Source organism: Aplidium turbinatum, chromosome 13 (assembly GCF_918807975.1).
Source record: "Aplidium turbinatum chromosome 13, kaAplTurb1.1, whole genome shotgun sequence".
NCBI classification, from domain to species: Eukaryota; Metazoa; Chordata; class Ascidiacea; order Aplousobranchia; family Polyclinidae; genus Aplidium; species Aplidium turbinatum.
Window position 1 is genome coordinate 11,184,568 of NC_137484.1, and position 22,470 is coordinate 11,207,037.

Below are 22,470 nucleotides of genomic sequence, written 5' to 3' on the forward strand. Positions count from 1 at the left end.
GGAATTTTGTCTTGGAATTGGCAAAATTTTTGGAAATTTCAAGGTCTTTGTGCAAAATTTTTTCAGAGATCACACTTTGTGATCGGGAAGATGTTGGAAAATTGCTGGTCACAAGAAGTTTGCGTTTGAGGAATTTGTGCGACAAATGTTAGAAAAGTTTGGCAACACTTTCTTGTGTATCAATCTCCTTGCAAGATCGGTTGGCTTTGCTTGTTTGCTTACTGCCTTCGAATCTGTTGATTCAGTCTTTGCACCAATCTAGGTCGAATTTGTGAATGCATTCATTGAGTACTAGATAAACAAACGTTTTTGGAATCATGTTAGCTCTCACACAAACATCAAGACGTTTCTTTTCAGCTACACAGGTTAGTAATAGAAAAGTATAGCCTATATACTAAGTACCACCATACAAGCCTTGCATTATCTAAATTTTGAGGATGATTTTAGTACCTACTTCTCTAAAATGGGTGCAACCTAATTCGTACCATAAACAATTCGTACCGTCAGTTCATACCTTGAAAAGGTCGAGAGAAAAAATTAAAAAAGGCCAAAGTTGCTGATCGCAGTTTCCGCAAGGTTAGGGTATCGGTAGTTAGGGTATCGGTTAGGTATCGGTATCCTCAAACAAACAAACTGAAAAGATCGAGAGAAAAAAATTAAACATCGCTGATCGCAGTTTCCGTTTTTCCGCAAACATTTTAAAATTTCCCGTAATGATCCTAAGAGTGTGCAGAAGTCGCTGATCGCAGTTTCCGCAAACATTTTAAAAAGGTTAAGGTTGATCTGAGTTTTCGCAAACATTTTAAAAGGATTAGGGTGTTTCCGCAAACAAGCATACCGTACTGAAAAGATCGAGAGAAAAAATAGAACAAGCCAAAGTTGCTGATCGCAGTTTCCGTTTTTCCGCAATTTCTGCAAACATTTTAAAGTTTCCGGTAATACGGTACTCCTAAGAGTTTGCCGAAGTCGCTGATCGCAGTTTCCGCAAACATTTTAAAAGGGTTATAGTTTAAGGTTAGGTTGATCGGAGTTTCTGCAAACATTTTAAAATTTCTGGTAGTGATCCTAAGAGTTTTTGTTTGTTTGCGGAAAATTTTAAAATGTTTGCGAAAACTACGATCAGCGACTTTGACTTTTTTTAAATTTTTTCTCTCGATCTTTTAAGGTACGAACTGACGGTACGAATTGTTCATGGTACGAATTAGGTTGCTTTCCTCTGAAATTAGGACAACACTAAAAGGCGGAAATGCGGAAACGCGGAAATAGGCCGAAATAACTTTAGAATTAAAACAGTCATAGTATTTAATGATCTCACAATTGCTTCTAAATAATATCTTTCAATGATATTTCAACATAAGAAAATGTTCGGTATTAAGTTGTGGCTAAAAATCACATTTCCGCCTTTTTCCTATTTCAATAAATTCCATTAAATTTTGAAATTTACTCTAATAACTGTGGAATTAAAACAGTCAAAGTATGTAATGAACTCACAATTGCTTCTAAACAATATCTTTCAATGATATTTTAACATAAAAGTAGGTTTGGTGGTGAGTTGTTGTTAAAAATCGCATTTTTGCCTTTTTCCATGTTGCAACATTTCATTCTTTCATGATGAAGTTATCGCTATGTTAAACAATATGGACGCCAAGATCGTACTTTCGCATTTTCTACATCGGCATTAAATCGCTACTTCTGCGGACAATACGCCATTTCATGCCCAGCTTATTTCCGCGTTCTGCATTTCCGCCTTTTAGTGTTGCCCCTGAAATTACTTTACTAATTTTTCAGTTTAATCAAATTGTCTTAAGAAACTTGCAGGTAAGACAGTAACACCCCATTAAAATTTGCAACATCGTGCTGCAAGAGTACAGCACTGGTAGGCTTACCATATATATAAGTATGCTATAGGCTTGGCAATAAATAACTCAGTAGCTGTAGTTTCCATATTAGGGAACCATTGCCTCTTAAAGCCACAAAGTCACTTTAGCATAAATCTGAAAACTTGCCTTTTTCTGCAGTTGCATGATAAGTTCATTGTCAAAAAATAAAAGCATAACATAATTTGTCATTTGTGTACATATTGTATGGCACAATGGTGTATGCAAAACTTTGTAGGTAGTTAACTACCCTTCAGGGATTTTGTGCAAATCAATTGATGATTCAAAATAGAAACAGCTCATTCAAAGATGGTATTATTAAAGCTTTTAGTTGTTTAATGCATGACGATAATGACAATGCATAGAGTTTATTTGAAATATGTTGTCATAATGTGTACATACCATGTCAAGTGATTTTGTTTTATTCTACACTTTCTGGACTACATTTAGTCTATAATTTTTCAGTTTTTCAGTGTTTCAGTAATATTGCATTACTAGCTGGGGTAAAGCTTGCAACAAAGTTCTAGACCCTCTCAGAAAAATGCAAAAAAGAATAATAAGAATAATCACAAAAAGCGATTATAGAGCCCATACCAGTCCATTATTTTTTTAAATGAATATCTTAAAGCTGGAAGACATATGTACACTGGAAGTAAAAAAAACACATGTTCAGAGTCTGCATGAACTTGTACCCTTCTGCCTACTATGCATTGTTCACAAGTTCTTCACTCATCCACAACCATAACACTAGATATCAAGCAAACGATAATTATTTTGTTAAACGCACTAATACAGAATTTGGCAAAAAATCCATACAAGTATTTGGACCAGTGGTGTGGTCAGAGGTTCCAAGCAATCTCAAAAAGTTATATTTTTATGATTTCAAAAAACATAGCAAAGCATCAGCTTTGCAAAGTTATGATACTTGATAAGTGGGTCTTCATTTGGCCTAAGCTCTTAAATTCAACAATATCTATTGTCATGATTACTATTTGTTGGAAAATCTCGCATACAATTTTATGAAGCTGACAATTAATTGTAAGCTACTAGTCGAAGTATTAGTCTTGTTTGTGTTTTCTTTTTTGGTTGTAACTAATTTGGTTAAATTGTTGATTAGTTTCATAACTCAAATTATTCTTTCCAGGGTGGCAACTGACTAGTTAACCGTATGGTCGTTTCGTTGTCTCCCTATCAATAACAAAACCTAAACATTGTTGTTCCAGACAATGGTTCACCTAATCAAACGTCATATAAAAAACCGTTCAAGTCTACTGAATATTACGTCATGCAAGTTGCTAGAAAATGTGCCAAAATTGCACCATTGTTCATAAGACCTGTTTGGACCTGTTTGGGCCTGTTTAAACAGGAAATATTACATCAGCTTTAAACACCTGTTGGAATGACTTCATAATTGTCTTTCATTTATTGCGTCACAGTACTGCATACGTGAATTTGAGATATTGCTATCTATTCTGGTCATTCGTAAAATGATTGTTTGAAAGTTGGCCGCACATTTAACTGTTGGCTTAGTGCTTGCTAGCTGGACAAAGGTTCCGTCTTTTATCCAAGTAATCTGTTCTGTAGTGACAGTTTTCAGTGGTGTACGGCGTTGCACCCCCCTCGTTTTCGATAGCCTCGGGCTAATTTTACAGAAATACACTGTTTGAAAAGAAGTTCAAGTGTGTGTTTCTTCGGTCATTATATACAGACGAACGGATTTGGGAATCTTATGTTACAATTTTCCCACGAAGAGATTATGGTTTACCGCTGTGACCAATTGTATGTATTATTGTTTTATGTCACTTTTGTGTTTTGTTTTTTGATAAATAAACGATTGATTGATTGATTGTGTTGGAATTAACAAATTTATCTTTTTTTATATGGCAATATAGCACAACTGCTTGAATCGCTTTGTCAAATTTTGTTTTAACCACTTGTGGGTGGATGATGTATGTATTTATTGTATACGTGTGAAAAAACTTTCGCAATAACACAGATAACGTATATATATGTACTTTTATGTAGTAGTGGTGGTTAATATAGTTTTTCATCAGTTTAGTTTTGTGGGAATGGCTCATATATGCACTATGTTTAATTGTTTAAAATAGCCTGTTTTGGTGAGCTTGTAAATAAGCATATTGGACAGAAAATGGAAGAGCATTCAAACTAACCTAAAACATTAATTGAAGAGAGCAATGTCATTTTTATATTCTGTCTTAATTAAAAATGAATTAATATAGCAAGTCGTAGAATTGTAAAATACAACTTGTAAATTCCCAAAATATGGCTGATAAATGTTAACTCAAAATTGTAACTGATACAATATATGTACAAATTTGGCATACAGTTGTAGCATATACAAATGCAAAAATTAAAAATGTACAGATAAAACAAAATTTAGTGGTGGAACTAAGATTTCTATAATGGAATAAAACAAAATGTTAAAGTAAAAAATAATAAAAATGTGTTTCATTCCATCTAATGAACTGGATGTACAAAAACGATGAACTATAACAACGGTAGGCAAACTGCGTCTTGCGAGCCGCATGCGGCTCGCCGACATCTTTCTTGTGGCTCTTTCAGCTGAATAGTAATGTTGAGAAAGTGTCGTTATCTCACAACTCAAAAGTTTAAAGAGACAAATGTCAAAATCATTCTTCATTTTCTCAGTGTCAGTATGAGAATAAATGTTCTCCTGAAGAGGCATGGTCAGACCAAATCGAAAGAATACAAAATTAGTGAAAAGATTCCAGGAGGAGTTGCAAGCCAGATTTGTAGGAATTAAAACCATGCTTTGATACCCTTGTAATTTCATTCAATGTTAATGTAGTGCTATGGCTGTCCACTGTCCAGTTTGAAAACTGTTTGTTACAGGCATGTGTGCTTTAGAAATAGAACTGAATGAAATGCAAGACATGGCTCTAAAAACTTTTACTTACTGCCACACTACAAATTCAGTTTGCACGAAAGGTTTCTAGAGTGTAAAAGACATTTCTGCATTTAGCAGGATAAATTCTTCTTGTGAATCTTTAATTTCTCAAATGAAGTTTATAAAATCATGCCATTCTGTAATCCTAACAAATGCATGCTTGGAAGAATTAATCCGTACCACTTTAATAACACATATAGTCCAAACTTTCAGAGATGAGCAAATCAAACAAAAGCCTAATATTGTGTTTGTTGTTTCAGTTAAGTTATTTCATGTAAAGCTTGCATTATTTACCTATTTTACTGACGCTACACATTTTGCGGCTCGTTAGTGATTGTAATTTTTGGCCAATGACTCTTTCATTGAACAAGTTCGCCCACCCCTGAACTATAATATTAACTTTGCTTTTTTGTTTTTTGTTGACAAATGGCCAACCCATGCAACTGAAGAAAAGGGCAATTTTACAAGCTTATACTCAAGTGACTCAAAAGACATAGCCGAGGCTACGATTGCTTTGTATAGTAATAACTCTGTCTACAACTTAATGCCATGGTCTGAATGATGCGAACACAAATGATGCCAACCCTAGGCCACAAGGCACGAATGCCACAAAGGCATGAATGGCATGAGACTTGGTTAATTCGTACTAAAACTATAATAATTGTTATTTTTTAAAAGTTCTGCCAGGACTGCTTTGAGACTAAGCTTAGTAAACCATGTGCACAGCTTGGTTTTGTGCAGGAAGAAGTAGATCTATACTTTGTTTTGTTTTTGTTGAATGAGTGAGGTTTGCACCAACCAAGTACGACTCAATCACATGGCAAAGTTTACATATACAACTATCCTAGACATCAGCTTGCAAATTCTAGAAACAGGCTACATTTTGATACAAATTCACTGTTTGCCACAGCAGTTTATTTTTGAAACCCATTTGCCGAATTTAGGAAAATTGAGTCCCTGGCCTAATTGCTCATATGGCTTCACTTTTGTCTGTTATGATGTTTTGTATTGCTCACAAAGTGAAAATGGCCAGATTTTGTTACTAATGTGTTTATTAGAGAATGGGTAAAACTTCAAATGTTATAGACCGAAAATTACCCATACCGTAACTCAATATTAATCTCTAGTTAAATGTTTGTGCCTTATGCTACACCACTGCACTCACCTGAATAATTATCTAAATGAACAGATGTCATCATGGGCTTTCGATATTGTCTCCATACCGAGAGTTTTATTGTAATCATGAAACGCTGTTTGACAAAGTGTCCAAACCTAATTGATCTTTGAAAACAAAAGAGTTGTAACTGACCTCCCGTGTTGTTGTTGAAGCAGCAGGGAATTTACTTTTAGAGGTTAATATAACATGAATCTACCAAAACATCTTTACAGTTCCTCTCAAAGATGGCAAAGAATTCTGGTCTTGAAGTGCCTGTCTCTGATATTAACATATGAATTTTTTTCAGCGATACTTATCGAATAAAATGAAAGTAGCTGTGATTGGCCAATCCATGTTTGGTGCTGAAACATACAACATATTACGAAAGAATGGACACAAAGTTGTTGGTGTTTTCACTGTTCCAGATGTTGGAGGGAAGCAAGATCCATTAGGTAAGCCATAATCTATATTATATTGCTCATATTATGAGCTATAGTATTGACTAGCTTTGCATGTGACTGTCTATAGTTCCTACTTGCAAAGAAATTTATTCTCACACGAGTCAGTTCAATCATATATAGCTAAATATCAATTTCGATCAGCTAGAAGCTAGATCATCTTCAGTTCAGCTTATTCAAATAGAATAAGTTAAGTTCAGTTAAGTTTATTCTATTTGAATAAGCTTAACTGAAGATGATCTAGCTTCTAGCTGATCGAAATCGATATTTAGCTATATATATATGATTGAACTGACTCGTGTGAGAATAAATTTCTTTGCATTACAAGACATGTAACCGAGTCGTTCATATCAAGCATTGTTGTGGGTTTGACACCTGTCAGAAGATACTTCATTTTCTTGATAGTTCCGACTTGTGACTAAAGTTGACTTTATAGTTGCAACTTATAGTGTATATACATTATTTAAAGTTCTTATTAATCATAAAGCCAAAAATATCTGGTACCGTCTGCTTGTCCCGTCTTTAGAAAGTGAGACCTTGCATTTGTATTGGGTACACAACTTCATGCCGCTGTCCGAATGACACGAAGCCCGAATGACGCAATGCATGAATGACACGAAATTTGATTATTTCATACTAAAGTTAATTGTTCTTTTGAATACGGTACATAAGTAATTTCAATTGTCACAGTAGCAATTGCTGTTTTCATTTTTCATACAAACAACAGGATAACTTGGTGTAATTTGGACTCGTTGCACATTTTCCTTGAGTATAGAATTACCAGGCAGTGCATCCTATGGAACTGCAATTGTGCTTCTTTCTAGCACCACCTTGCTGCAAATATGTAAAAATTGCTTTTTGCACTTAACAAAATAAAGATGAGACTTGGCAATTTTTCACTAAAACCAATAGTTTTTTATATTTTTGTAGGGTAGTAGTTTCATTTGCATAGTAAATGTAGTTTGTTTGTTTGTCGTAACCAGGCGTGGTGATTGAAGATTTAAATTAAGTGGAAGAGAAAGCAAGTAAGCCAATCTTTGTGACCACCTTGGCTTCAGGCATGCCTTTAAGTGTCCTGCCAAAGACACAGCCGCTTGCTCTTGAGCGGTGTCGAACTGGCGCCCTTTTAAGTGTCGTTCCAGGGCACTCAGCAATGTAGTTGACAGTAAAAGTAGTAAATAGTTCTAGTGGTAAAACTATGGCTTTCTCACATTGATTGGTCTATTTTTCTTGATCAGCGTCAATATTAATTACACTATGCTGCATTAAAGATGTTTTGACTGTATCTGAATCAATTTTTGCCTTGACTTACAGGGTTCGACCTTAACTTTTTTTCGCACTGGCCAACCGGACCAGTGGCTAACCATTTGCACTGGTCCGCACGAGATCGCACTGGTCCGTCCCGTTTACTGATAAAAACAAGATTGTCGTGGGAAGCACGAGGCCAACCCAGGGAAAACCACCTTAAAACGACAATAATGAATGGTGGCAATAACATGGAAATATACAATGGCAATAACAGTAACAACAGTTTATGTAGGCAAGACATTCAATCTACGTTAAGTCTTCAATCTACTTGGGGCTCTTCTTCAATTTCTGAATCCGATGATGGGTCATAATCGGAATCTGATAACGCGACGATCACGGGGTCATAATCGGAATCGGATGTGTGTTTGTCTGGCCTTGTATTAAGTTAATTTGATGCCTTATCACTCACATGCATGCTCTCTAGCACAATCTTAACATTTTTATGCATCAAATCTCTTGAGAGTACTGTACTAGGCTACCAGAGATCACGTGTTGTTGCGATTACCCTTTTTCTTACGATTTACCACCGTCACGTGATGTTGCGATTGCTTTTTTCTTACAATTTAACACGTGATATTGCGATTGCCTTTTTCTTACGGTTTAACACGCACGGATCACGTGTTTTGTTGTTTGAAAAGAAGCGCAAACGAGTACCACGCACTCTAAAAAATCTAAACGATCAAACGACATAATACGATGATATTTTCGCACTGGACAGTCAGACCAGTGCGAAACGATTCGTAGTGGTCCGCGGGGAACTTGCACTAGGCATTGGCCAGAGGACCAGTGCTAAGATCGAACCCTGACTTAAATAATGCAATCAGTCTTTCAATCAGGTCAGGTTGTTTTTCCATCACATTTTTAATTGCGCTACCTTTGATCCTCATAATGCACAATGTTGCCGTTGTGATGTCATGAAAATTTTAATTCAACTGCTGAATCGTTTTTATGATGTCACGATTCTCAATCACAAAGCCATGAAGCTATCAAAAAAATCAAATGCAACTTGCTTAAAGTCTAGACCTGATGCAAGAAAGCGGATAACATTTTCGGGTTAAATATCGAAAAGTACACCAGGAACAGTTTAGCAACCTCAACATGTATGTAGCACAGTGTTATTTTTGTTCACATCGAGGTCAAGAAAGACATTTTGTTGTGATATCAGAAATCTCGCGTCATGCATGCATTGCGGGGTCTGCTACTATTCGGTGAGTCCGATTCGATGAGTTCCCTATTCGGTGAGGGCCTTTTTCAGAGAGTTCCCTATTCATTGATTTTTTGAATTTGTTTTTGAAAATTATTGGGTACTGTAGCCTAATTATCATTGCCGGTTTTACATCATTTTAACATTGCTAAACGTTGAAATAAGACCCCAACCTCTAACCCAAACCCTAAAACGGCAATGATATTTAGGCTACGTTACCCAATAATTTTTTTAAAAATTTCAAAAAATCACCGAATAGGAAACTCTCCGAAAAAGGCTCTCACCGAATAGGGAACTCACCAAATCAGACTTACCGAATCGGACTGACCGAAACGGGCCATTCCATGCATTGCGGCCCATGGATCGTGTCATTCAGACCGCGGCATAAAGTAGTAGACAGGTTTGTATTTGCTTATAGATGTCCGCCGGTTTCTTTTCAATCCCTTGCCATACTTCCTGGGTGTTGGGGTTAATTTTATATATATTCATTTTTCTCATACTGATATGTTTTCTCATGTACCATACTCTAATCATCTTATCTTTGGTCTCACATGGCCATACCAATGCAAACAGTGGCTAGATGTTTTTACGTGTGTCATCTCTCAGATAGTATCATTTCTAATTTATTGAAGTCTGATAAGTTTACTTATTGTTTGATTTTTTTGCTTTTCTATGTTTATGCTGCAATGTAATGATCTTCAGTGTAGCAAAACCAATTCTTTTACTAATCTCCAGCGTTGTCTGTTGCCAAACATGTTTTCTTCGTTACGGTGTACTATTTACTGCTAATTCTATAAATGATTTTAATATTAATTAGGTGGCGGTCTAGTACACAGAATGAATTTTCAAACAATGTAATTTTAAAATGTAAATTATTGGTACCTTGAAAATTTGTCACTTCAGTATGAGCGAAGTGCAAATTATCTTGATTTTTTATCTTCATAGCTTTTTTGAAATTTATATCAACTGTATGAGATCCAGGTACAACATTACTGTGTGTCTGGTAGTTATTCTATTGCTAGAATGTTTAGATCTCTGCATTTTGTTTTAAAGCATTGGCAGCCTGTCAGGACGATGTACCTGTTTTCAAATTCAAGCGTTGGAGGCAAAAAGGCAAACCTTTGCCAGAGGTTGTTGACAAGTACATGGAATGTGGAGCTGAACTGAATGTTTTACCATTTTGTTCTCAATTTATTCCAATGAACGTCATCGATCATCCACAACATGGCTCTATCATTTACCACCCATCGATATTGCCAAAACACAGAGGAGCTTCTGCCATAAATTGGTAGGTTTTTCATCTGCACTTCGGCAGGAGATGAAGTAAGTAGCATGGAAATTTTAAATTGATAAACGTCTTTATCTACAGACGTTGAGTCAATGTAAAACACAGTTGATTTGCTGTCTCGGACAAGACACAGGGTTGTTGGTATTTTACCCGACCCAAAAAAACCCGGGTGGGTTTTTTTAATAAAACCCACTTAAAAAAACCCAAAAAAAACCATAAAAAAACCCAGAGCATCATATTTGTCCAGTTTTTATAAGAAAATTAAAAAAATGAACAAAAACACTACAAAGCACTTAAAACAAACTTTAAATTAGGACTTAAGGATGTGATTGTGAAGTAAATTTCCAAGAATAAACTGAAAACGCAGTGGATATTGTAATGTACAGTACACAAAAATCAAGTAATGTCACTTTGTGTATACTACACTAAAACTCATTTATGCAAGAAGGCCTTATAGTTAAACTGGTGAAAGTACTACTCTACTGTAGTCTGTATATATGATGTGAAATGCAATTTAGGAGGCTATTTACCAATTACAGATTCTGGATTCTAACGCATGGCTCTTTCAGAGCATTTGCCTAAATGGCCATTGGCCACGCAATTGCTCATCCATTACTATATATAATGTATATATATAAATGATAAAAAATATTTAAACATGATGGCATAAATGCTCCTTGCCTTCAAATCTAAAGCAAATGATGCAATAATGTGATTTCTACCACAGTAGCATCAACTTGGTATAGAAATCAGTGGATGATGCAACATCCAACTTGATCTTGAAATTAATGGATGATGCAACATTCAAGCAACAACAGCCCTAGTGGATTATTTTATTGAGTTATGCAAGCATGTACTGTGAGTGAAAGGCACTTCATTCGTAAAAAGTAGTTTTGAGGTGAAATAAGCATGAATCTACTCTTTTTTAAAAAAACCCAATAAAACCCAAAAAAACCCGGGTTTTTTTAAAAAAACCCGGGCGGGTTGGGCTTTTTTAAAAAAACCCGGGTTTTTCTCAACCCTGACAAGACATGGTGATAAGTAGATTACATACATAGATTGTATACAAATTTCAGGACGCTCATGTCTGGCGATAAGAAAGCTGGCTTTACTATATTTTGGGCGGATGATGGTTTAGATACTGGACCAATTCTTCTTCAGCGCGAATGTGACATCAAAGCGAATGACACCCTGGATGACCTTTACAACCGCTTTCTTTATCCCGAAGGAATCAAAGCTATGGTAAATCGTCATTATCGAGCTTTCACACTGTAAAGTGGAGTTGATATAAAACTTATCCATATTCAGCTTTAAAAGTCATCTATATCTTAGAGCAGCGGTTCTTAACCACCTTGAAATTACCAATTAATTCTTGCACCCTCTCCTAGGATTAGCTGAAAAGTAATAAACGCCTTCAGTTCGAAATTTTTGTTGAAACCTGGTAAAACAACTTTGCTTCTTACGTCTTTTTATGACAAACCTTGATAATTCAGCATCCCCGTACCGCTTGGGCACAGGTCTCGCACCCCTTAGTGGTGCATGCACCCCTGGTTAAAAACCCCTGTCTTAGAGTGACCACCCGATTACATGGTGTGTTTATTTTGTCACTACAAATTATGGTATCACACAGGCAGAAGCTGTGCAACTCATTGCCGATGGAAAAGCCCCAAGGATTATCCAACCCGAAGAAGGGGCAAGTTATGAGCATATCATGAAGAAGAAAGTGGCTGAGATAAATTGGGATCAACCTGCACAACAATTGCATAACTTTATTCGTGGAAACGATAAAATCCCAGGAGCTTGGACGAATATAAACGGACAGGTATTGTTGGCACATTACCCAAATTTACTGATTTTGTCGAATTAAGATCAATTGAATGATAACAGTCAGTCGCAATATTTTTAGCAATGTGCTTGCTGTACCAAACTACCAATGAGTGCACGGCCTAGCGCCGATAGCCTGGAAAATTCAGTTGTTTTTTCAGCCTGACACTGTAATCAAAATTGTCGGAGATCGTTTTGCAGAAGACACGTGTTTCAGCTGCATCCCTTCGCAATCACAGAATTACGCAATCTCTTAAGTCACAGCTGATTTACGCTCGATTGCACACGAGCTATGTATAACAAGTGCCATGGTACGTGCGCCACGTTAATAACTGGTGCATTGACGCTCTACCGACGTAAAGATCCTACAATCGATAGCTAAAGTGGTTTAGCTGGTTTAAAGAGAAACAAGTATTAAGGTTGAATGACCCCACTTGAAAAGTCTGCAATCTGCATCGTGGATTTGACCAAGTTATAATATGAATGTTTTTCAGCAAGTCACACTTTGCGGGTCTTCGTTGCACCGTAGCAAAGTTCCAGCTGGTGAGGAGGTGGCCATAAATGGAATGACACAGTCTGCTCTTGTGCACAAAAACGGTTTGCTGCTCTATGGCAATGACGGCAAAAAGGTGTGTGATAACTTGTCAATTCCTATACAGCAAATCAACCGTTTTTTACATTGATTCAACGTCTGCAGACTGCTTCCTAGGTTGAAGATTTAACATGTAAACCAATCGACATGTTTCACTGCTGCAGTCGTGGCTGTGGTTTCAAGACAACCTGAGGCTTTTTTGAGCTCATTATGTGTTGCTAGCTTTTTATGACGATTTTTTTTTAAGTTTTACGTCTGCAGACGGAGATTAAAGTTTTCACATTAAACGGTGCGATGTTGACAGCTTTTGCAAATTGCAATCCATATCTTTTGGCGATCGATCGACTAATTCCTTGCCATTGACCTACTTTTTATCTACTACGATCATTGACTTTCAATGATCGATTAATTGACGTTGCAACGACGTGAAACAATGCATCTACTTGAGCAAATATTAACACGATTTAACAACGTGCCACGTGCTTTGCCACGCTGAAGATCGCGTGATTTTCTGGTACTTTTCCATCGATGTGCAAAGCGTTTTAGAAGATTCTTACTTTTTTAGAAAGCTTACAACTATCATCTGCCTAATACAGCGACCTTTCGATATAATATCGATTAAAAATTCCTTGATTTCATTTTATAATTTTTATTAATATGGGTTGAGCAAAGCACTTGTGCTGAATGTTCTTTTAGAACTGTCTGAAATGTTTGAAGTGTTTTTGCGAGTTTCTTTTAGATAATGTTCAACTAGCAACGCTGTTTTAAATCGAATTCACTTTTGACAGATAAACATCAAAAATATCCAATACGCTGACGGAAGAATGGTGCCGGCGTCTAAGTTCGGCCAGGCAGACGCCTCCGAATCGCTTGAACTGACTGAAGAAGAACAAGGCATGCAGGCCAAGCTGAAGACGGCCTGGGGAGGGATTCTAAATAAAGAAATTGATAACGCCACTGACTTCTTCAAATCCGGTGCTGGGTCCATGGATGTTGTGAGGTAATCTGTATCTGTATGTTTGTTCAGTAAAGTTAAAAAAAATAGTTACCAATAAATATGCAATTAATATTTATTCCGTGCCATAATTTAAAATTTCTAATGAAACGAATCTGCTGATGAAATGAAACAATTCTGAGAAATCGCATCAAGCCCCAAAGAACTTGCATACATATATGTAATGTATGCAAGTTCTTTGTTGCTTGATGCGATTTTTTGATGTTTGTTTAATGATGTTTTTGACTTGAATATAAACCTTTTTAAGGTTGGTTGAAGAAGCAAGACAAGCAGTCGGAGTTGCTTTGAAAAATGAAGACGTTTACATGAACACCACATTCGAAGAATTTATGCAAAAGGTAGGTTGAAACAGTGGTTGGGCTTGCAATGAAACTCTTTGAATTCTTGCCGAAATTTTTCACTTCAACGATTTAGGGCATTATGACTGCATCATTCAATCAATTGGTTTATGAACAGTGTTCGCCATGGATAAAGCGGAATCTTTTCATGTTTTATATCCTGCAAAAACTTCACATCTCATACTGTATACCTGACCCTAGACAACAAACCAGTCGTTTATTGTATTGATTCAACGTCTGCAGACGTTGAATCAATACAAAAAAACGACTGGTTTACTGTCTAGGTGATCATCTGTACTTTCGCCCGTCAATCACATAAACGAGTAACAGCATGCTGTTCGCACCTGGTAACAATCACACACAAAATGGATTATAAACGAGGATGGTTTTGTGTCATATAACGTGGAACTACTACAAGATCAAGCAGCTGCCACCACAAGTTCCAGCAAAACTAATATGCAAATCTACAGGGAATACGTAAAACAAACAGCAGAGTTCAAGCATGTGCATCAGTATGCTTTAATGCCTAAAATCGAACAAGGAACGGAAACTACACTACATACTACAACACAACAGTACATTTTTAAATACATCATCAACAAGTAATGTTCCTTCAAGTTAAGAGTCACTGAAGAAGTTAGTCTTTAATTGTTTTCCCTTGACACCAAGCGTCGGTGTACGCATGGACGAAATACGTCACATGTTGCGTGTATTCAACTCGCAAAAGTTGACGTTTTTACGTTGTTTCAACGTCTAACGACGTTAAATCAACGTAAAAACGTCAATTTTTACGAGGTGGATATTATATGATAGGCTGTAGATCGGCCATGAATGTAACACCCTTTACTCCAGGTGATACGCGTCTTCCGTGGGTTGGAAGTGGACGAAGAGCTGGAGGTAGATTATGCGGAAAAAACCGCTCTCGGGACGACTCTCAAGATGCCTCATCAACTCTTCATCAACAATGAATTCGTTGACGCTGCCAATGGAGATGAATACAACACCATCAACCCAGCTGATGAATCAGTACGTCTCCTAGTTTTAAGATCATTACTTTATGGCTAACGGTTACTTTTGAAAGTGACAAAAATGCTACATCATCTTGCGGAACAGAGTCTGACTCAGAAGGTTTACGTGTAAATCATGCCAAGTCGAATGTATTTTCTGGAGAGTTTTGTCTTTGAAAACTTTGACTTTCACAGCCAAGGCCGGTTTTCAGTAACCCTTAAACGACACTAGCACAAGGTATGCTTCACTATAAAGCCGCATAGGATAATTCAAACGGTTTTGAGAGCCGAAGAACGAAATGAACTAAGTTTGCACATAATTCTCTGTCAGTATTGGCACGAATTTGCGACGGTAATGAGCTATTTTATCCTTTGGGTCTATTTAGCACGCTTCAATTCTCACCACATGATAATGATCACCTTTTATAAAAACGAACGTCTTTATACCACAAAGCAACGCTACTTGGTTCAGACTTAGATAATGTGGTGACGCTGGTTGCTTCATGAAGGAAGTTATAGTAAAATTTCGAAACTATTCAGCCCAACGCAGCTGGTTGAAGCAGAAGTAGCCTTCGTATGCGTTGCGTCAATGTAATGTGTGTTCTAATATTGACTTTGTAGATAAGCTACTGGCTATTTACACACACCACTTACATTGCAACAAGTGGTAGCTTTGCTATATTTGGCTCAAGCACATAGTTATTGAAATTCAGCATGGTCAGGAACGATGATACTAAAAAGTTTACACGGCACATTATCTAGACAGCAAATTAGCCCTTTTATATTGATTTAACGTCCTCATACGTTAAAAGGGCTGATTTTCTGACTAGAATTTTGAGCGGTTTTGTGGCAAATAAGGTGAGCCAGCGCTAACTATCTAACATAACGTCGAAACCACATCTTCCGCTGTGAAAACTGCATGTGTATGACGTTGTTCTTCTGTTGAACGCGCATTGTCCGGTGCTTACGTCATGATAGGTTTAAATGGCCAACAGAATGGATGACTCTGTTTGCTTTAGGTCATTTGCAAAGTGTCGAAGGCGACTGTCGAGGATGTGGACGAGGCTGTTGAAGCGGCGAAAGAGGCTTTTGAAGGGCCTTGGTCTTCGATGAATCCCCGCGACCGCGGAACCCTCATGTTCAAGTACGTTCAATTCATTGAATATAAATTAATATCAATTATACAGATATTTGGCAATGCCACTTTACACGAGACAAAAGCTGCTTATCGAAAATAAGTTGATATTGAAATGTGTTGAGCCATTTAGAAAATATTATTCAGTACCTAAGATAATTCCCCTGTATCCTATAAAAGAGTTGTATGTTTGTCGTGCGTGACGTTAAGCGTTTTGTTGTAATATCAACCACACGGCTTTGCTGCACAATTATCACTACCATGCGTAACCTGCAGGTTAGCCGACCTGATGGAACAACACCAGGAGGAATTGGCCGCCATTGAGTCGATCGATTCCGGCGCGGTGTATACTCTTGCGCTCAAAACGCACGTCGGCATGTCCATACAAACGTTCAGGTGATGCCCGTAACGTTTTTAGCAGCGAGCTACCGATGAAGCAATGGCTGCCGCTGTATTGTAAACATTGAGTGATTATGCTGGTACGGTTTGTACGTGTAGTACTGCGAAAAGCAATGATATGCAAGAGCTTGCTTTTGTGCAAAATACTTTGTCGTTCTAGCAAAGTTACGTTTATATTACGTTGAACCTGTTGTGCGTAGCGCGTTTCTCTTCGGAAAACATAAACAGGATGTAGGCATGAGTTGTCACTGCGTCATAAGCAACACCTCTGTCGCCGAGTATTCAGATTGAAGAAATAACCCGACGCTTCTTTCCATGTATAGCTCGACTTCAATCTATGTTTGTACAGGTACTTTGCTGGATGGTGTGACAAAATCCACGGCAAGACCATCCCGATCAACCAGGCCCAACCAAACAGAAACCTCACTTATACGAAGCGAGAACCAATCGGGTGAGTGGCTTTTGATGTGCGAGATGAAAGCATTCGGTGCCTTTTCATTGCTGACTGATGTACAGTTTAGTCTTGTTGTGGAACATGTGCTTTATTTTTGACTTTTAAAGAAAGCTGCGCAATAATGTTAATTCTCCACCAATGCTCAAAGAATTAAGCTCACAGAAGCAGTCGTTTTGTCGTACAGGAGACTTTTCAATTAAACCACTTTTTTTTCACGCAGCGTCTGCGCCATTGTTATACCATGGAACTACCCGTTGATGATGTTAGCCTGGAAAATGGCGTCCTGCTTGGCCGCCGGAAACACAATGGTGCTGAAGCCGGCTCAAGTTACTCCGCTCACTGCTCTGAAGGTATCGGTTTCATTTCATGGTTTTAACACTTTGTAACACTAAACCAACACCTCCAGTGACATAACCACATCGCTGCGATACTGGTTTAACCTTTAAAACGACAAAGGACAAAATATGACAGTTTGAATAACTGGCGTAAAACTATTCGATACAAAATTTTTTTACAGTTTCGTCATAACTTCCCATGTACTTAAAGTTGTCTTCCTGCTTGACACCAAGGGACAGTTATAACGTTGTTTTCTTCTTTAGTTTGCCGAGCTTGTCGTGAAAGCTGGCTTCCCCAAAGGAGTGATCAACATTCTTCCCGGTGCTGGCTCCAACATCGGACAACGAATGGCGGATCATCCTGACATCAGAAAACTCGGGTTTACGGGTTCAACTCCCATCGGGAAGCAAATCATGAAAAGGTAACAGGAATTCGATATCGTTATTTATTTAGTTTTTTTTTTGTAAACAGCTCTCTTGTATTGGATCAGCGTTTTTACAGTGTAATTTGCGCACAGATATATTTTATTTAGGGATGTGCATTAGTTCTTTCATTCGCTTTTGATTCATGTTGTATGTTTCCTTGCAGCGCTGCTTTGAGCAATCTAAAGAAAGTTTCACTGGAGCTTGGCGGGAAATCACCTTTGATCATCTTCAGCGATTGTGACATGGACAAGGCCGTCAGATTTGTAAGATTTAAAACAAAATATTCTCTAGATCAAGGGTCTCAAAGTCAAATTGCTCTGAGGGCCAAATGAACACTTGTAAATTAATCCGAGGGCCGCAATACACAATAAGAAAAGTCAATAAACAAAATAACACAGTTAAAACGCAATTAGATTAGAATCAGAGGTAGTAGGAACGCACAAGATCGTTAGATCGCAAGAAAAAGTAGTAAGAACAAAGAGTTGGAAAAACACTGTAGGTCTACGAACGCGAACGAACAAAAAAACAAAACAAAAAAGTACAAACGAAACGTCGGACCTGGAGAGTAAAAATCTAGCAATCAACTTTCGAACCCTTGAAGAACTGACTTCAGTAAATATCAATACTATTGCGATAACGACACAATAAGTGCATAGGCAATGTGATTGTGATATAACAATACGAGCTCCTCGCACGCAATAAAATGGCGCGACAGTAGTGCTAAAAAGTCGTGTGAAGCTTGATAGGCATTTTCAGATTTTTTGAGCAATTTTAGAGTGCATTTTATCTTTCTAAATCTATAGAAAAAGTATGTACAGTAATTGTTAATTATTTCAGAGTTTAAAAATGCATGGTGGGCCGCTCCAAAAGTCATCTCGGGCCGCATGTTTGAGACCCTTGTTCTAGATCTTTCATACCATTGCAACTGATGCCACATTATTTCAGCACTGTATTTTCCGAAGAAGAGGTTTGAAATTAATGCCTTTCGTCTCTATAAAATTAACGTTGTGTTCTTTAATCTATTTTTTTCCTGATTGAAACTGTCAACCCCTTGGCAGGGAATGAGCTCAGTCTTCTTCAACAAAGGAGAGAATTGTATCGCCGCTGGCCGACTGTTTGTAGAAGAATCGATCCACGATGAGTTTGTCGCAAGAATTATCGAGGAAATTAAAAAGATGAAAATAGGAGATCCTTTAAGTGCCAGCACTGACCATGGTCCCCAAAATCACAGGTAGAATCCAGGAACAAATCTGCTGCTTTTTATTTGTTTTATTTTGCAGAATGGTTTAGAATGCTGATCACTGTCTAACACTACTCGTTTTCGAGGTTTTACTGAAACAGTTGTTAGGCCAAACATCGCGACCCGTATTTTTTGTGGTTTCAGAGCTCACATGGAAAAGTTGGTGGAATATTGTGACATCGCGGTCAAGGAAGGGGCAACACTGGCATACGGTGGTTGCCAGTGCGACATGCCAGGCTTGTACATGACCCCCACAGTCATCACTGATGTGTACGACCATATGTACGTCGCCAAAGAAGAATCGTTTGGACCCGTGATGGTCGTTTCCAAGTTCGCGGAAGGGTGAGGAAATTTTTGATTTACTTTTTAAATCAGGTTGTAACTTGTTGAATGTTAAAAGTTCGTGTTTTGTTGCGCAAATTCTCTATTTGTTTGAAAAAGGAACTAGCAAAACAGGGCAAAAATAGCAACCTCTCAAACGTGATTGAAAAATAGGTGCAAAACAGTTTGTATTTACACAAATACAAACTAATTGCGATCCATTTCATGGTATTCGGAATTTCAGAGTCTTTGTTATGGTTGACGATTAAATGGTAAAGGTGGTCCCATGCTTGATTCAAGTGTTGGGTATGAGAAGATAAGGTTCTCATTGTACTAAGCCTTCGGCACTAAGGAGAGTAGGGTGGCAAGTAGGGTGATGTAAGTTGACGATTATACTCCAATAAAACATTTTGTGATTATTATCTATAGAGAACTAACTTGTCAAAATACTTAATTTCAGCGATATCGATGGAGTACTCAAGAGCGCCAACGACACCGAGTACGGCTTGGCCTCTGGGGTCTTCACCAATGACATCAGCAAAGCTCTTTACGTCACTGACAAACTGGACGCTGGCACGGTCTTCGTCAACACTTACAACAAGACCGATGTTGCTGCTCCCTTTGGCGGCTTCAAGCAATCAGGATTCGGCAAGGATTTAGGTAAGCTGCTCGTTTTTTCCATCTATTTAACTTTGTGTGATGCAATGTTAATGATCAGCTTTTTGAGAGCCATGTTTGTTTAGCTACTACAGAAATACTCTGATCATCAGAATAAAAATACGTATTTCAATTAACCAGACAGCAAAATCCCATCATTTGTGACGGAAACATGATGGGCTGTACTGTCTGGGTAAAACATTCTGTGTAAAAATGTGTTAATAGACTTGCTAAGACGAAATTAAAGAAAAATAAAATCTGTTCTGCTGTTAAAAATGCCGGACACTTAGCCAGTGACGACACACTTCTATCAGAATAACCGATTCAAACTTCAATTTTCTTTCCACCAGGTGAAGACGCTTTGAACGAATATTTGAAGACGAAATCGGTGACTTTGGAATATTAAAGAGCCGCGAACAGAGTTGGTGCAATGGAAGTGTTGGCATGGAAACCGACGTGTGCCATGCCTGAGCCGATGGTTTTCAAGCTTTTTCGCATTAAAAGATTTCATTTCATCTAACATACAAAAAAAAACTGATAATATATTGATCACATTATGCACGAACAAATATCCGGAAGTGCTGCGATACCTGTTAAAAGCCATGGTTTGTTCGGTCTACTCGTGTTGCACAAAGCAAAGAAAAATCTTTTCGTTTCCAAAGTGACTTGACCAGCTTGACCTCTTTGTTGTGGTGTTCGTTAATATCGGTCAGATCAACCAGAAACAATACGTGCATTTAAACTTGTAATTTTTTTAAAACTTTTTTTTATAATTGAACTTCTATTATCGAATAATTTTTTAGTTTTTAATCAATTCTGATTTTTGAGTAGCTTAGGTGTTTATTTATAGCCAATTTTGTGAGGTAGTGGCTGTTTGGCCCGTTCCGTTGATAGTTTTCAAACGTATACACAAGCCTCATATTAAACTATTACTTGCATTATTTGTGATTGGCCTTGCTCACCATTTCTTTAGTGACCCCGTTGCCACTAGCTTATTATCTTGTTCGGAAAGGTTAAAGCAGACAGTAAATTTTAAGATCAAAAAGAATGTGCTAAACTTACATACATCTAACATGACTAGCCATCAGATTAATCTTGTAGATCAGTTGAAAACGTGTTGTTGTTTTCAGTGATACCTTCGGTTATGTTGTATTTGTGACCGCATCCGAAATACTCTCTGTACGTAAGACATCAAAGTAATATATTCTATGACCTTTTAAACTAGAACGTTATATTAAAAGGTGTGTAGTTACAAATCTTTATTCAGTTTCATATCTTTTACTGTACCGTACCACAGATGGCTACTTTCAAAGCTGAGCAAAAGGTGTAGCATAGTTTGGCAAATTCCAGTTCACGCTGAGAAAGTGCATTTGGCACCTTCAAGGCTATAAACCAGGCTGGAATATTTTTATGTTTGATTTTAATTGATGATTAAGAGACAAGTAATTGTTGCAGCAAATCATGTTCGTCTCATTTAAACATGCTACTCTCAGTGTGGCATCTCAGCGGCCATGCACGCCAATTTGTTTCATGTTGGACACAAAAATGTAACTGACTTGTTCACTTTCTGCAGCTAACAAAGTATTTTAATTTAAATGCTATAATAAAGAATCACGATATTGTATAATAATTTTGTGGTGTTTTTAAAGTTGCTCTTATTTGTAGCAAGTTCAATCACCGAAGTTTGTACTTGCGGGACAACCACGGGAAGCGCTTGCCTGATAAGTCGATTAACCTGACAGCTTTGTTGCAAGGGAATAGGATTCAACTGCCGAAAAGTAGCGAGCGATATATCCAAATACTGTATTCTAAAATATCAAAGAATAAATGGAAGTCTTCCTATAAACGTTTCTCCTGCAGTGTAGGCTATATAATATGTGAATCAGTGATGACGTGCATTTATCAGTGGTTACGCGCCCGGCTTACGATCGCGCGGCGCTGGTTCGATTCTTGGGGTGTGCGCTTGAGCAACGCATTTCAGGACTGCTCTCCATTCAGCGGCACCAAGTTAATGGAATAATACCCTGGCAACAATCGGAAACGTCACTCTGCCAATCTCGGTAACCGGTCCTGTGTCAAGAGCCTCTACAAGTGTGCGAAACTACCAGGAATAACCTATCAAGGCTTTGTCAGTCCGAGGATAAAGATTCAAAAACACAAAACTTCTTCTTCATCCGTTCTGTTGTTTACGACTCTCGGTCACTCTATACGTCATCTTTCGCCACATCTCTCAATCCCACGCAGCCTCCTTCAATTCATGCACTCCCATACCACTGTCATTTACAATTGTGTCAAGCCATCTTGTTTTTGGGCGCCTCTTCCTCCGCTGACCAAACCAAGCATGATGTCTTTTTCCATTGATTTGCTTCTCATTATGTGGCCAAAATATGAAAGTTTTTGCCTGACGATTCTAGCTTCTAGGGATATGTCCGGTTTAATTTGTTCGAGAATTTTCTCATTTGTTACTTTGGTTGTCCAAGGAACACGCAGTAACCTCCAACACCACC

General features: G+C 37.7%; 1 protein-coding gene across 1 annotated transcript; it reads left to right on the forward strand.

The window, feature by feature from the left end:
- Window positions 1–214: 214 nt before the first annotated feature.
- Window positions 215–21,609, forward strand: LOC145781794 (cytosolic 10-formyltetrahydrofolate dehydrogenase-like). Its single transcript, XM_082593464.1, has 19 exons — window positions 215–365; window positions 6,270–6,414; window positions 9,986–10,220; window positions 11,297–11,462; window positions 11,851–12,042; window positions 12,539–12,673; window positions 13,425–13,636; window positions 13,899–13,989; window positions 14,842–15,015; window positions 16,016–16,140; window positions 16,408–16,527; window positions 16,880–16,981; window positions 17,205–17,334; window positions 17,584–17,741; window positions 17,909–18,008; window positions 18,804–18,976; window positions 19,130–19,327; window positions 19,767–19,966; window positions 20,314–21,609. The coding sequence occupies exons 1-19, from the start codon at window positions 318–320 to the stop codon at window positions 20,367–20,369; spliced, it is 2,760 nt and encodes a 919-aa protein (XP_082449590.1). The 5' UTR covers window positions 215–317; the 3' UTR covers window positions 20,370–21,609.
- Window positions 21,610–22,470: the final 861 nt, after the last annotated feature.